General features: G+C 40.5%; 1 protein-coding gene across 1 annotated transcript in view; it reads right to left on the reverse strand.

Moving 5' to 3' along the window:
- The window catches only part of MOXD1 (monooxygenase DBH like 1), a 73,640-nt gene that overhangs the window by 35,286 nt on the left and 21,426 nt on the right, over nt 1–16,928 (reverse strand). Inside the window, exons 2-4 of the mRNA XM_084775141.1 lie at nt 13,734–13,880; nt 7,224–7,391; nt 6,970–7,053 (exon numbers count right to left, since the gene is read on the reverse strand). Coding sequence (XP_084631267.1) covers nt 6,970–7,053; nt 7,224–7,391; nt 13,734–13,880 — 399 coding nt within the window. The remainder of the gene's footprint in view (nt 1–6,969; nt 7,054–7,223; nt 7,392–13,733; nt 13,881–16,928) is intronic.

Below are 16,928 nucleotides of genomic sequence, written 5' to 3' on the forward strand. Positions count from 1 at the left end.
TATATTTAAGTTTTTACAAACTTAAACTTCAACTATCTCATTTATTAAAAGTCAGTTTTCATTTCAGGCACGATAACAGTTCCAGTAATAAAAACGACAATAATTTGTTGTTGTATCAACTGAAATGCCATCCTGGTTGTATGCTAATGTGACTTTTTACACAGAAGATTGTAATATAATCTTCCTTAGGAATACACAAAAGCTATCTGCATTATTTCTGTAGTTTTAAGATAATTTTGTACTCTAACTTAATTTACCGAGGAATGCAAAGAAGCACTTAGGAATTTACGTGTTTATGGATGCTCAGGTTTCCCACTGTAAATGAAGGAACAACCTTCTTTCCGATTCTAGACCACAGAGGACCACCTCTCGGTTTCACAGGGTTACGGTTTTCCGGCAGGCTGGGTGACGGGAACTGGATCTCTTAGAGGCACCATGGTTACTGGTCAGGTGGCCAGTGGCTGGGGTAGGACTAAGCATCTGGGCTCCCACTGGCTCTTGGGCAGCGCTGAGATGCCAGTTTTTCTAGCTTTCTTCCTAATGTGTCTTTTATTGTTTTTATGATACTTACAGGCATTGTGTCACAGATTTAAGACCAAATGGAAATGTGAATATTTCATATCATGGGCCCCTTTTATACAGACCACTGTTAGGATGGGGATAAAATGGCCCTGTTACCACTATTTTTATTTCCAAGGAAGTTTTTTTTTTTTAACTCAGCCAGAAAGCTGCTGGCTTGTTTCCCAGGATCCTTGTCCCCTGCACATGCTCAATAGGGCTGGAGCTCATTACCTTCCTCTCATTTAAATTATTGTTAATTCTTTTCTACCTAGCGTCATCTCAGATTCAACATTCTGCCCATTGCTATAGCCATATGCATAATCTTTAGCCTAAACTTCTTAACCCCTGACCTTAAATAACTTTCTAAAGCCAGGCTCAGTGGTGCACGGAGGTAATCCCGGCACTTGGTTGGTAGCTGGGCGGTGGGGGCCGAGGCAGGCAGATCTTTGTGAGTTTGAGGCCAGCCTGGTCTATAAAGTGAGTCCAGGACAGCCAAGGCTACACAGAGAAACCCTGTCTCAGAAAAAGAAAAAAGAAAAGAAAAGAAAGAAAAGGAAAGGAAAAAAAATCCTCCTAAGTCACTCATGACGCATCCTACACATCCTCTGTCACTGATGTCATTGGCAAGTGTTTGGTCATTTGTTTGTTTGTTTAGTTGTTTTTTTTTTAATGCAGAACACTGAAACTCCAGGCTTCTGTGTATTCAGATGCCACACAAAATCAGTTCCCAGGATTTTTAACCCAAAGTCTCTGAAGGTTCTGGTGAGGTCAACCTTACATAGCCCAAGAAACATGCTCACATTCTATGGGACTCAAAAGTCACCTTGCCCAATATGGTTCTGCCAACTTCCAAGTCTGTTAAAATGGCACAAGCCATGGTAAGTGTTCTTCCTGCAACACAAAAGAAAAACGTGGGGAAACTGTGGGAGATGGTGCAAATGTCTTTTACCTTGGCTTGGAAATAGCGTCAGGGCTATTTCCACTCACCAAATTGCATGCACCACGCATGTACAGTTCCTTACAAACCACAAATCTCAGTAAAAAGGTCAAAACCAGAAACTAAAGGAGCCTGCACTCTGAGAAGCCTCAGGGCTAACTGTAGGCCAACAGACACTTCCCATATAGACTTTTTTTTTTTAAACCACAGATAACTTTGCTGAAAGTGGGGTGGGTGGGGTAGGAGGAAGTCGGGGTGGGTGGGGAGTGTCAAAAGGCTTGAGCTAGTGTGACAACATAGAGAAAGGTCTATTGGTATCTCTCAGAGGGTCTATTTTCGGGTCTTGGCCCTGCTGCAAATACATTGTACAGTGTTGAACGAGTTACTTTGACCTTGCATAACTCCAGAAAGCTGTGGAAAGTCAGTTTATCTTGTAAGAAAATATGAAATCCTGATGAGGTGATGCGTCTAAGTGACAAAAATAAGCCAAAGTTTAACCTAAATACTTCTTTGTGTCACCAAGTAAAGCTGCTCGCATCTCGATGTCGCCATATGTACTAATACGACCGTTCCACCCACACCTAGAATTTAGTGTATTTTTGTGTTCTGTCAGTATAAATAAGAATTAAGTCACTTGCCAATATCATAGCTATTAAGTCCCATGACATGTGCTAATGTTTTATCAAGTTCCCGTCCAACTTTTTGCATTACTTGGAAATGATATACTTAGCTGAGGTGGGGTAGGATTGGATGGTAGAAGAAACGCTAAGGAAAATAAATATCCAGCGTCTGCGGAAAATGTCATTATTTAAAGCCCCCAAATGCAGGAAGAATGGGAGCACTGAGAATGTCTAAGAATGTCCCAGGGGAGAATCACCAGCTGGTCTTTGTCGTTACTTAGGCAAGAGCAGGGGAAAGTAGCTTACATTTCATTTGGTTTAGGATAATGGAAGCAAGCAATGAAATCTAACTCCTAAGGAATCTTTCCCTCAAAATAAAATAGTGACTTACTGCCTAACCACAGCCTCCGTGAAGCCTATAAGAAAAGCCTATATGAGAAAATACTAGAAGTTTTAGTCATCCATCTCTGTAATCCCCTTCAAGGGACGAAAACAAGCAATTATGAGCCTGTTATGCAACAGGTGTTTTCACTTGTCTTCATTTAATCTTCACTGAGAGTTACTTTTCCTACTTTATGACCGAAGAGGCAAGCTCTGAGAGTTGAGTTTGCCCAAGGGTGCTTAAACGCTAATGAAAATCAGAGCCGGGACACATCGCTGCTCTCTGTTCCAGACTATTTCTGTAAAGCCTTGCCTCCCTCTTATCCTAAGATTTAAGAGGTTTGAAAACCATGGTAAATTGGTAACATGGCTTAGTCCCTGTTAAGCCAATATATGCTAAACATGTAAACACTCATTTGACAATAACAAGTACTTTCATTAGCCCTGTTCACAGATGGGTTCAACCTCTACTTGTCTAAGGAGCCAAGATTTGAATCCTAGCACCTGACACCATAGACTCTGCTCGAGCCGCTACACAATAGAGACTGTAAACAGGTGTTTAGTTTAATATAAATTATTTGTTATAGGCATATAATAGTTGTTGAATAATAATAGTAACACGTTCAGAAAAACGTGGGTATAAGGATTAAAAGGTGGTTTATAGCCCAGATATAATAACATCTTCTGGTCTCTGTTTTAAAACTTGAGTCTTTCTGTTAACATACTGAAGTGCCACAGTGTGTCTAGACTTCCCAAGCTCTCCTGGTGGCATGCCCTTGAGAGGATTGAGATGCATTAAAATCTATGCTAAAGGGGTCCCTGTGAGGGCCTTTTAACTTGGGGGTGGGGTGGGAGAGGGGTGCATTTCACTCCAGACTGCTGAAGGGCTGTGAGAAGCCGCAGTACAGGAACTTCAGACCACAGGACATGTGATCTCCAACGCAGACTTCAGTTTTAGTTTTCAGCAAGTCACAGACATTTAGAGGCAGAAAGGGCCGATTGAGATCATCTGGTGAAATCTCTTTATCTGACTGGGAAGGAATTTGAGGAGCAGGCAAGGTTAAGTGCTTTCTCTGGGGTCGGGAAGCTAATTAACAGCGAGGCAATAAATCTCGTTCATGAATAGACAAGCTTTCAGAGCAAACTTGATCATTTGTAGTCTATGTGACTACAAAGAACACCCAGGTAGCTAGACAGATCCATGATATATCTGACAAAGATGTAGCCCAGGAGGGTACAGAGCAAAGCTTTCAAAACTGAGTGCCCTGTACCAGTAGCAATATTTAAAATATGCTCCTTTGAGTCATATCATTACCAGTAAGGCTGACATCCCTACTACTATTGTCTTTCCATCCAAAGTTTTAGGTTTAACCACAGCAAATAGCCTTGTCTTTTCATCTATATATGTATATAGATTTGTGTGTGTACATATATATATATATATATATATATATATATATATATATATATATTTGTGTGTGTGTGTATATAAAATCAGATTCTTAAATATAAGGGATATAGTTATTTGACACTGATAACCTTTGTAGCACAGATTGCCAAAATGTGGACTGGTGAAAAAAAAATATTTTATATTTACAGCATTAACTTTCACTATAAGAGTGGGGTGTTGAAAAGTTTTAAAAAGAAGTGGAAAGTGTTTTCACATGAAGCTTATTGTGAAAGTCCATTTGTCTCAACTTGTTAAACAGATTCATCTAAAGATCCAAAGATTTGCCTCCAGGGAATATGGTGAGAGCACCAGGGATGAAAGGGAGGGAGCAGCAGTGAACAAAAGCCAGGCCACGGGTTAGAGTGGGTCAGGAAAAGCACAAACAGCCGTTGAGTCGGGAGTCAGTAGCAGGCATCTAGTTCCCACATGGTAGAAATAAAACAGAAGGTGAGACCACGGAGAGGGGGGGACATGTCCTGATAACGAGATCAGAAGCCATTTCCACGAGGAAGAAAGCCGGCATCAATTGAGGCATCGTGTTGGAGAGAAAAACAGAAGTGAGATGGCCTGTGAGAGAAAAGCTAGTTCCCATCCTCAGAAAAGCAAGTAGTTTTAAAACAGCCAGACTCAAAGTCCCATGATTACTAAAATTGGTTCCAAGGGTTTACCCATTTTTTTGAAAAATACTCACCTATTAGCACATTTGATGTTTTTGGCCTGCTTTAATGACGAAGTTCTCCGTTCAACAGTGTCCTTTCATTATAATAAAGGAGTGCACACTATAGGGTAGCTGGTCGGCCAGATATGTTTAATATAAAATATGATGACAGATGTTTTTGCTGTCTGTCTACATCAGGGAATCCACTTTCTAGTAACTGTTTTATGGTTATACAGTATTCGGGTTTCAAGGGCCCCTCATGCCTGTTCAGTGGTAGCTGTGCTTGGGTTTTCCTGGGACTCATTCTCCACAATCCATCATTGTGAATTAGCAGCAGTAATGTCTGAAAAGCCCCAAGGAATGTCTGATCTCATGGAAGGAAGTGCAGATAGCCCAGGGACACACAGAAAGCATAGTGTTTCCTTTCCACTGTCTTGTTCTACCTCGATATTTTTTTTTTATTGCTTCACTAAAGCCCATATTTTTTCAAGGTAATCTCCCTCAAAGAAGTGACTGATAATTCAGGGGCTCAATGTTGTGTCTTCTATGGCTCCCTCTACTTATTTATTTATTTTTGAGACAAGAGCTCTCACTGAACCTGAAGTTCAAATTCAGCTAGACTGTCTCGTCGGCAAGCCCCAGGGATCCTCCTGTCTTGGTACCCCTCCTCCCCATAACTGAAGCTACAGGCATTGTACACGGGTGCTGGAAATCAAGCCCGTATTCTCAAGCCTGCTGCTCAGCAAGTCCCTTCCTGACTGGGTTGTCTCCCCAGCCCAATATCGCAGGTTTTACTTAACTCTCTGAATGTCTAGAAAGGCTGATGGGAAATCCCGACACAACCCAGACATCTAACAAGATGATCAATGAAAGAGCAGCCACGTGTTGCCAATAATCTATCAGCTTTCCTTATGTTAGTAGACAATGTCAGTTTGGGGCATGGTTGGAAATGTTAAGCCCTTTTGATTCACTCATTCGTCATAGTAACACCTATGTTAAGTAGTAAAGTTAGTTAAGTAAGATTTCTAGAAGCAGTTTATAATTAGTCAAAGCAAGCCTGATTTAGACCTAGGCTCTGGTTACACTTTTAGCATGGGGCTTTGCCCTTCCCTGGGCTTTCAGTAAATGTTGTTTCCAGTGAAAAAGTCATTGCAAAAGAAACGATAAACATAAATTGACCAACAACTGCACTCAGGATGGCAAAAAGTTTCTGTGTCTGGTGCTGTACCGAGAAAAACAAAAACAAAGACAAAAAAAAAAAAGTCCCACCCCCGCCTCAAGTTTAAACCTTAGTCTAAAAATCTCCTGAGGGAGGTGTGGTTTCCATTGTAGAAAGACAGAATGGTTAACAACTTTCCCATCGACGTGTTAAGCAAATGTCTTAAACCGATTCAAGTTCAGTGGGGGCTTGCTACACTCCACAGCAAACCAGAAAGTGATGCCCCGAGGATATGCAGAAACCATGGTTACACTGTGCTGCACACTGTGTATTTTCTTCTCTAATATAGGCAGCTATCAACAAATACTTGTTAGTTGGAAGGTGTATGTCTTGCTTGAACAGATAAATTCATGGAATGGGTTTTCTGTGAAGAGATTTCTCTGATGAAAAAAAAAAAACCCTTAAGAGAAACTGTACTAAACCAAGGAACAGCTGCAACTTCGAATGCAGCATGTTAAAGTGTTGTTAGACCTGACAGTTGCATCACTATTGAGCACACAAGCTGCAGGAACTGTCTATTAAAATAAATTCTGAGCGTGAGAAAGCTCAGTAAAGCAAGCCATGCTGGCATGTGCTGAGGTGGCCTGGAAAGTGGGCTCCCAGTGTGCAGAGCAGATGATCCAAGCAGAAGAATGGGCTTAATAGAAATGACCAAGAACTTTCTACAGTTTATACATCCCTTTGTAACAATGAAATGCTGTCATCTAACACGCTCGTTCTCAAAGTCATGGTATTTTCTCTTGAGATGTGTCTCACAAGTGGCCCAGGTTGGCCTTGGTGTGACAATCCTCCAGCCTTAGCTCCCCGAGTGATTGAGATACAGGAGTGCACTATGCCTGGATTCAATTTACAATTAATCAATTTTTTTCAAGTCACGAGTCTTTCTTACTATAGGAAGATCGCATATTGCTCATATAGTAGTATAGGGAATCTCTTCCAGTACAAAGAGACTGGAAACTAGATGAGGTATCAGGAAAGTTCTAGATTATGAATTCTACTTCAGAAACTTCTAGAATTTTATCTTAACCCTTATTAAAAAGTGAGACATCTTTTGAAAGATGGGCTCTAAACAACTTGTACAACACAAACGTTTTTTTCCTCCATTCGCATCAACCTACTTTGGCCCATATGGAAGCCACATACCTTTATTACATGACGCTTTTCCTGGAATGCAGGGATCTTAAACATTTGGCACCAGTATGTTGTGCCTTTGTTTGGAATGGGGACCTGTCTTAAGAAAAAAGGGAAGAAAATCAAAAGCCACACTTGGTTGTTATGACATTAAATGCAATAACATGAGCAAATAGTCTCTTACATATTTTCAGTTAACCCATCTTTTTGTTTAAAAACAGAAAGAAAGGGAAAAAAAAAGAGAAGAAAAGAAAGAGGAAACTTACGTCTTGATTTACCAAATCAAAATACGGTGAGGCTGTAGACAATACACTGGCTTTCTCGGGGTTCAGCAACCGCAGACTCTTTGTGCCCCGATTTGAGTTATGGTACTTAGGACCTGATTCTCCAGGATCTTCGGGGTGGTAGGCCCAGATAACTCTCACTGTGCTGTCCTGGTAATCAGACATGGTACGTTATGTCTCCTAATAGCACTTTTCTTACATTTACTTGAAGCAGCACATAAGAATGAAGAAACAACCTATCAGGTCTCATCCTGGTAGCCTTCTTCCCCTTCCTCTGAGTGCTACCAGGCCTCCCTACCAAGGGGAACTGGTCAAATAAGGGCACCAGAGTTCATATCAGTCAGTTCCTGCTCTCCACACAGCTGTGGGGAATGCATTGTCCATTGGTTAGATCTGAATAAGATGTCTAGGTTTACTGCATGCATGCATTGTCCTTGGTTGGTGCAGTAGTTTGAGCAGACCCCACTGCGTCCAGATCTGCCAGCCTTGATGGCCTTATTGTACATTTCTAGGACCCTCTGGATCCCTCTACTGCCTCATTCTCCTGTACCTCTCTTGCCTGGAGTACCAATAGGAAGTCCCAGTATCTATCCCAATCTCCTGCTAAGTGAAGACTTTCAGAGGACATCCCTGTTAGGATAGTGTCCAATTATAAGTGAGAATACCAGATAGGCTGTGATCATATGGTGGGGGAGAAGGTCCCTTTGGTCACAGATGTAAAGGGGGGGAATGAGGTAAAAGAAGGAGGGAGGGGGAAATGAGAAGATAGAAGTGAGGGGATAACAATTGGGATGTAATATGAATAAGTTACTTAAATAAAAAAAAGTTTGAAAAAGGAAGAGAGAGAAAGGGAGAGAGTGAGAGAGAGAGAGACAGAGAGAGACAAAGAGAGAGAGAGAGATTGATAGAGTGAGTCAGTCTCAGGACTGATAGATGTTATAATTAGCAAACATGAGAAAATTATGATGGCATTGTAAATGTTCTGAAAGTTAGAAATGGGGAGCCTGTGATTGAGTTAAAAGTACTATGTTTAAAAGGAAAAAATACATGATATGAAACAGCAGTTTAAACATTGACAGAAAAAAATGAAGAAACAAGAATAAAAATATTCAGTACCCAAAGAGTTGATTCTAACACACCCATGAAAAAAACAAAAAAAACCAAAAAAGCCAAAATTGGCCAAATACTAGCCAAACTAACCAAAAAAAAAAAAAAAAGAATATTCAAATTAATAAAATTGAAGAATAAAATGAAGGTGTCATCAAACTGTAATCTTGAGACTCATTAGAGAACCTTGTGAAAACTGATATTCAAAAAAGTAGAAAATTTAGAACTGGTAAATTCCTAGGCATACTTGTGGTGTGTACCAATTTCCTCTAGAATAAAACCTTCCATCTTTGAAGAACACTCAACAAACTCAGTTACCTAAGTAGGATAAAACATTCTGTCCTGGAAGTAATATCCTTAAACTCAGCCATTAAACAAATCAACAGGCTCAGGAAGTCCCTGAAACTGACCAGATACTCTAGGCTCCTCCTTCCACAAGTGTATATAAGCACCAAGGACTTTTGAGAGACACACTCAGAAAAATGGAGCTTCTGAGAATATTTCTAACCAGACAAGCTACTGAAAAGTCTTAGACAAGCTGAGCTATCTAGAAGAAGCTCCTTCCCCATCTGCCCGTATACCCGAAAGAAGCAGAGGCCTGCTGACCTGCTTAGAAAAAAGGGTCCAACCTGCTGAGCTGCCTGCATGTTGTACAGTGTGCCCCAGGCATCCAGCTTTTGTAAGCTGTGACCCATGCTGAGATGAGCCTTTAGTAAGGCAGCTGCCTGAGTAAGTCTGCTCCTGTAAGTCTCCTCTCACCCATATTCTTGTTAGGAATCCCAGTAATACTCATTGGTCCGCCAAGATTGACTTTGAGACTATCTTTAATCTATTGCTAGCTCCTTACCAGGTGTTTGTTCCTGTTTGTCCATGAATAGTGTCACAGAACAACATGACCTACTCAAATGAAGCTTGGAGATATAAACAACTTAAATAAATGTATGACAACCAGCAAGGTTTAAATGGTAACACAATGTCTCACAACAAAAGCTTGGGACTGCGTGGATTCATTGCCAAATTCTACGAAACCATTTTCCATATGAATATCTAGGCAAACATTCTCACTAAAATACTAGCAAACCGTGCTCAAGAACACATGACAAAGATCACACATACTCCATAACTAAGTTTCCTCATCCCAGGGTTGTGAGATTGGCTCGATAATCACAAGTCAGTAAATTCAATGCAGCCCATAGACTTAGGGACAGACATCTTCTAAATAGGCCAATCAGTTCAGAACAGGCCCTTGATAAAATTCAGTATCAATTAATTTAAAGAGCCCTGAAGAAACCAGGAATAGAAGGAACACATCTCAACAAAATAAAAGCCATATATGACAAAGCTGTAACCAACACGACATAAAGGAAAACATATTCTATAGAGTCCAGATGGAGGTAAGAGTGCCTCCATTCACTGGAATGCTTGAAGTCTCGGAGCACTAAGAAGAAAAGGAAATAAACTTAACACAAATAAGAGAGAAACAAAATAATAATAATAAATAAATAAATAAATAATTTAAAAAGAGAGAAATAAGCCAAATATTGCTATTTGATGGTGACTTGATTCTATATTTTTAAAAACCCTAAAGATTCTACCAGGAAATTCTTAAACTTGATAAACTCCTGGGGCAAAGTAGCAAGGATACAAAATCCATATGCAAAAATCAGTAGCTTTTCTATACGTCAAGAATAAACTTGTTGAATATGAAATTAGGGGAACATACCACTTGCAATGGCTTCAAGCATATAAAATACCTTGGAATAAAGCTAAGCAAGAATGCGGAAGACCTCTACAATCAAAACCCTGAGACACTGAAGAAAGACAGTGAAGAAGACACTGGAAGATAGAGAGATCTTCCATGCTCATCAGTTGGCAGAATTAACATTAAGCAGATATGTATGTTGATAGAGTACAGTAGAGGACTTAGAAGCAAATCCACAAAACTTCTGACATCTACTTTTCTATGATGTTCTCCAAGAACACACACTGCAAAGGAGACAACACCTTTAACAGTCTGAGGAAGCCAGATTTCCACATGAAGGAAAAGGAAATTAATATTTCACTCTGAAACTACAGGCGAGTCTGGGCCCTGGGGCCCTCCGCAAACTGTGGCAACAGCCAAGGAAAAAATAGGCAGTAAAAACCTTGAACCCCTACCCGGACTAGCCGATGGACATTCTCCACTGTTGAGTGGAGAAGGAGATCTAACTTTCACACAAACTCTGGTGCCCCATATTTGAACATGTCCCTTGGACGGAGATGCCTGGTGGCACTCAGAGGAAAGATAATAGGTCACCAAGGAGAGACTTGATACCGTATGAGCATATTCAGGGGGAGGAGGTCCCCCTCAGACACAGACTTAGGGGAGGGGAGGGGAGTAGGGGGGAAGTGGGAGAAAGGGAGGAGTGGGAGGATACATGGGATGGGCTAACAACTGAGATGTAATATGTATAAATTAATAAAAATGTATTTAAAAAAAAATATTTCACCCTGAACAACAACAACAAAATATTGGTCCAGAATGGATCAAATAAAGGCCTAATGTCAAACCCGAAACTGCCCAGGGGAAAACACAAGTAAGACATTTTAAGATATTGGCTTAGGTGAAGATTGTTTTTAAAGAGAACTAGAAATCATTCCAGGAATTGAAAAATGGGATAATGTGAAATCAGACATTACCTGTGCATCAAAAGAAGCAACCACCAGGGTAAAAAGGCAGAATACACAATGGAAAAAGTCTTACCCAACTACTCATAGAAAAGTAGAATAGTATCTGTACTACATAAAGAACTGCAGAATTGGCCGGGCGTGGTGGCACACGCCTTTAATCCCAGCACTCGGGAGGCAGAGGCAGGTGGATCGCTGTGAGTTTGAGGCCAGTCTGGTCTACAAAGCGAGTCCAGGACAGCCATGGCTAACACAGAGAGACTCTGTCTCGAAACTCTCCCCCCCCCCCCAAAAAAAAAGAACTACAGAATTTAATTACCAAAACTCCAAAATCACCAAAAAACAAAAAACAAAACAAAACAACAACAACAAAAAAACAGAACAGTCTGTACTCAGAATAAATACAACTGACCGATAAATACTAGAAACAAGTGTTTTAAATTCTTTGCCATTAGAGAATTTTAAATTAAACTGAGATCTTTGGAGGATCTGCTCTGGGCCACTTTGGTTGTTGAGTCAACTACATATGATCCAGTTCTGGCAATGGAGGTTTTACTTTATGAAGCAGGGTGACTACTGGAGCTTTTTCCCCCCTGCTTTTTGGTGACTGCATTAAATTTCTTTCAATGTGTATATATTTTCAGAAGCATCTACAGTACTAGGTTTCTGTACGGCTTTTAATACTAATTGTCCCTCCCCCTATTCCTTCCATTACCCCTCTCTTCTTTCCCTTCTAGACTTGAGATCCCATTGCTCCTCGATCAGAATAGCTATCAGCAAGAAAACAAAGGACAACAAATGCCGGCAAGCGTGTGAGAGAACTGAGTCCTTAATTCACTGTGCGGATGGGAGTGTAAGTGTGTTCAGCCACTATGAAAATCGATAGGTGTTTCCTGAAAAAATGAACAAAGAACCAGCTATTCCACTCCTGGGCATGGCATAGCCCAAAGGACTCTATGTCCTACTGCGGAGACATTTATCTACACGTGCTCATTTCTAGTCTATTCAAAATATCTAGGAAACGGAACCAGCTGAGATGCCCATCAGCTGAGGAGTGGAATCCAAAGATGTAGTACATAATATGATGGATTATTACATTGTTTCTGATAAAAGGAAATTGTGGTATTTTTCAAGAAAATGGATGCAACTGAAAAGTCACCATGTTGCACAGAATAGTCCAGACTCAGAAAGCATCTGTATGGTTTCTAAGTGAAGCCAGAGTTTAGATTGTGTGTGTGTGTGTGTGTGTGTGTGTGTGTGTGTGTGTGTGTGTGTGTGTGCGCGCGCGCGCGCGCGCGCCATGAAACTAGAGTGAGTATCATGATAGAGCTTGAAGAGATCCTCAAGATGATGGAAAACCAGATGACAAAGCAGAAAAAGAACTATTATGAGAAAGAAAGGAACTGGGCCCCAAAGAGCTGGAGACACAGAAGAAGGCAGCAGAGGAGGAGAACAGATGGTAGCAGAGTATCATGGCGCTTGCATGAAAATGTTATTTTAAAATCCACCACTTTGTATGTTAACTTCAAACTAATTTTTAAAAAATTTAAATGCTTTTTTTTTATTATTATTATTAAATTACCCTACGCCTGGTTTTCCACAACAGATTTTCCTCCAGGCACTAGCTCAATCATGGATTTACAGAAAGTACAATACAGAAGAAAGCAAGGCTCTGTCTGGGCTTGTTCATTTTGCAGCTCAAATCTGTCCTCAGTAGACAAATCCTGGGAATTTCCAAGGGGAAGTGAGTGAAACTGGCTTTGCCTGGGCCACAGCGAGAGACTGCCTGAGGGGCTGCGGGATGTGGAAAGTTTGAAGGAGTATGGAAAAACGACTGAATTCCTCCACAGATAAAAGTATTTTGCCAGCTCCTTGAAATGGGAACTCTGAGAATAAATAATAAAGAAAAAGCTACTTGTTTTTAGTGTTCTCTGTGCTCTATTCTCTTTAAGTCTGATGACAAAGTAGTATTCCAACTGAATAATAGTGGTACTGTGTGCTACATGAAAAGTGATGCTGGTCTGTCCATGTGTGTTCCTCCTCCTCCATGACTGCTCAGGCTGAAGGGTAGAATTATTTCACATTTTCTACAGTCTCTTTTTTGAATCTTTACTGGATTGAATTAAAAAGAAATTTTTATTGGTCTATCAAAATAAAATGGCACCAAGCCATCCGTGGAAAGTGCCACAGCAGTGTATCTCCTCTAAATATTTAATTTGCATATTCATGAGGATAATTTTGTATGAAATCTGAAAATAAGAAACCTCATATAACATCCAATAGGTGGTTACAATCAGCTGACTATTCATCTGGGTTCTAGAAACTCACAAAGCCAAATCGGCTGTCAATCAGATGAATTGCACCCTCGTAGTCAACGTCATGATTGCCTTTTGTGTAATATATTTCTGCAAACCTCTATTATCTACTTTCATTTTATAGAGAAAAAATTAAAATATACATTTATTATTTTTTTAATCAACAGACTTAAAAGGGACCCTCACACATGTTAAATTTGCACACAAATGCCTTGAGCGACATTTTACGGTTTTAAAATTGTGGGAGTTGGTAAAGTTTTTTAAAAGTTCAGAAAATTCCCGAGGACTGCGTGACTTTGCTGGTACTCTTTGTTTTTCAGTAGCTCCTCCTTTTATTGAATCAAACACATCATGTGTGTAAACCCAGGTTCCTGACGAGCGTCTTCACCCTCACACGTCTTACCGTGAGGCTCTTGTCATTGTCGTCACAGGTGTGCAATTCTCTGGTAAACTCAACCACCGTGTGTGTGCTGTTCTCCATGGCGTACTCTAGGTGGTAGTCTTGCTGGGAGTCTTTTTCCAATTCTCTATTTGCATTTGTGAAGTAGTCCTGTCAGGGGGGAAAAAACAAACAAACAAACAAAGATCAGGATACTTTAAATCCATATTGTTAATTATGAAAATAATTTAACAGAATTTAGAGGACTTTTCAAAGTCCATTCTTGGTTTGTTTATGATTTTTTTAAAAAATCTTTATCTGAACCCACTTTATGAATCTAGGACTTCCCAGTGGACATGATTATCACAAATCAAGAGCTGGTTATCTAGGAAACTTGTCTACATTTAAACAACTGGCCCTTCCGTGGAAAAGCAGTAAGGGTCCATGTGTCAGGAATGAGTGACAACTTGAAGTCACTGGATGCATTTTTTCCCCCCTCAATTACAAATGGAAGGGCAAGTCCAGCACCATGCAGAGAGAGTCATCAGCAAAGCCAGAAGCAGCCTCGAGACCATCACTCTCTGCTCTTACATCTCCTACAGCAGCATCCCGTCATGTCGTCCATAACGTGAGACAGAACACTGAGGGGCCACTGGTCACATGCTTATTACAATGAAGTGGAAAAATATGCACAAAAAAAAAAAAAAAAAGCTAAGTTACGAGATATTGACTAATTGAAGAAGACTCCGGTTCTGGGGATGGTTTCTGGGAGGCAGACCAGAGCAGTGAAGGGGGTCTGGGCTTGAAGCCAGCTGACTGGCATCCGACTCCAGCTTTCTCAGGGAAAAGCTTTGTAGGATATTAGAAGTCAAACTCTGAGGCCTTGTGTGTGGGCACTAACAAAACAGGGATAACATGTATTTCTCTTATAGATTTTGAAATAGTATGTAGCTTATTATAATGAAAAGGATCAAAATAAAGGTGTTAATTTTCATCACTTAGGAAAATACAGTTTTCCATATAGTTTAATTATGTTTTCAATACCTAACATATTTTATTTTGGGGGGAAAAACCCATACTGTGTTAGAATATACATTCCAAAAATAACTATAATTACTATAACTGACATTGAATTATATCTTAGGAATTGATTGCTGTGCTAGACTCAGAATATAGCACAAGAAAGGCTTTTAACCATGTATGAGAGCAACACTTGAGTGGCATTTGGCTTTATTATTCTCAGTACACTTTAACATAATTACCAAATGTATAGAAATTTGACATCACTCAGGGTCTAGGTATTTTTAATACAAGAAAGCCTCAGGCTACTGGCAGCACAGAGTCTAACTAGTCTTTCCTTACCCTGGTGTCCACTGCAACCTACATGTGAATTATGCTCCAGACACAGCTGCAGCATGGTACATGTGTTCACTCATTCGTTTCTTAGTCAAATTGATGAGATGGAACCATCTTCTTGTTTGCAAACAACACTGAAGCAATGCACACAGGGTAATCCAGCTGGAAACGGTAACAGCAACATTCAGACACAGTCAGCCAGAGCCCATGGTCTGTCCCTGCCCTTCACTGTAGTGACCACTGCAGGAATGCAATTGGTCTGTTTATTTTATTTATTTATTTTTCCCTGCCTGTAGAAACTCATTACATTAGCTTTTACATAAAATATTCCCTATATGTGCGAAACATGAGGGCTGACCATTTATTCTGAGAGCAAGGTTATAAGTGTGAAAGCAGGGCTGGGGAGATGGCTCAGAGGTTAAGAGCACTGACTGCTCCTTCCTCCAGAGGTCCTGAGTTCAATTCCCAGCAACCACGTGGTGGCTCACAGCCATCTATAATGTGATCTAATGCCCTCTTCTGACCTGCAGTCCTACATGCAGGCAGAGAACTGTATATATAATAATAAATAAATAAATCTTTTTTTTTAATGTGAAAGCAATTTAAATGACACTCTGTGACGATGCCTGTGTGTCCACTGGTTCTGATTGTGTAGATCAGAATCCTGTAGGGACACTGATGGAGAGAGGGGATTGTGATCAGTTGTGCCTTTACACTCAGCTCATATTTTGTGATGTGCTTCGCGCAATTCATCTTGCCAACAAAATGAGCACAATACAAGTTGCCATCAGCTCAAAGAGTAGGATAATTATCCCGAGCTTGCAAATGTTTCCCAAGCCCATAGTTGCATAAAGTACTCATCTTGCCTGGCAAGTTTCCGGTCATGTTTACTTCCACTCGCCAGCACCAATTCCTACCGTCCACCATCCCTGGCTTCTGGGAGGACTTAGCTATAAGAAAGTGAGAGGAGAGACCTCAGCCAGCCACTACACTAGAGCCTTTCATCGTGTCACAAATAAATCAGTAAGAACTACTTACGTATGTATGGTGGATTTTGTGGCACCACATGCTAGGCAAGCTCTTTGTTATGGGTATATATGCCCAGTCCCTCCTTATACTTTTTACTTTTTGTTGTTGTTGTTGTTGTTGTTGTTGCAACAGGCTTTTTACTAAGTTGCCAAGGCTGGCTCTGAATTTATTCTATAGCCCAGGATGGCCCTGAATTTGAATTTGTAATCCTCCTGCCTCAGCTTCCCAAGTACTTAGGTCTATGCAGCCTTTAATATTTAGAAAACTCTGGAGTGGACTTTTCTGTGGTGTCATTTGTCTGTGGGGCCAAGACTAAGAAGGTTGAAACAGTTGGATTCTCTGGGGAGTTCAGGACCTGGGTAACATTGTTTGAGAGAAGCTGATAATCTCAGCATTAGTGAACCAAAATATGGCTTACTGTTATAAATATTAAATTGATATGTAAAACAATCTAAGCACACGATGGTTCCTCCCATCCCCCCCCCCCATGTTTAGGCTTATTCGGAGACATCTTTGTACTTCAGGTATCCAAATGGTGTTTCTGCTCAGATGTTTATCTCAGATCATCCATGACTGAAGACCTACATACGTGTCTTCTACATACGTGTCTTCAGTCTTCCCTGCCAAGTGCATCCTTACAAGACGCCAACGTTTCCCTACCCTCACCCTGTGTGTGTTCTCTCATTTAGTGAGAATCTCAGTCACAGCACTCTTTCCCTACCTTCTCTCTATCCTAGAAAATACCAACTCTAGTGATTTGCAAGCTGTACTGCATCTAAAAGAAATGCAAAGAACAGGTGGGACAGGAAGACAAACATAAAGGTCACATCAAAT

This window comes from Acomys minous (genome assembly GCF_964271855.1).
Source record: "Acomys minous genome assembly, chromosome: 3".
In the NCBI taxonomy this organism is placed as follows: domain Eukaryota; kingdom Metazoa; phylum Chordata; class Mammalia; order Rodentia; family Muridae; genus Acomys; species Acomys minous.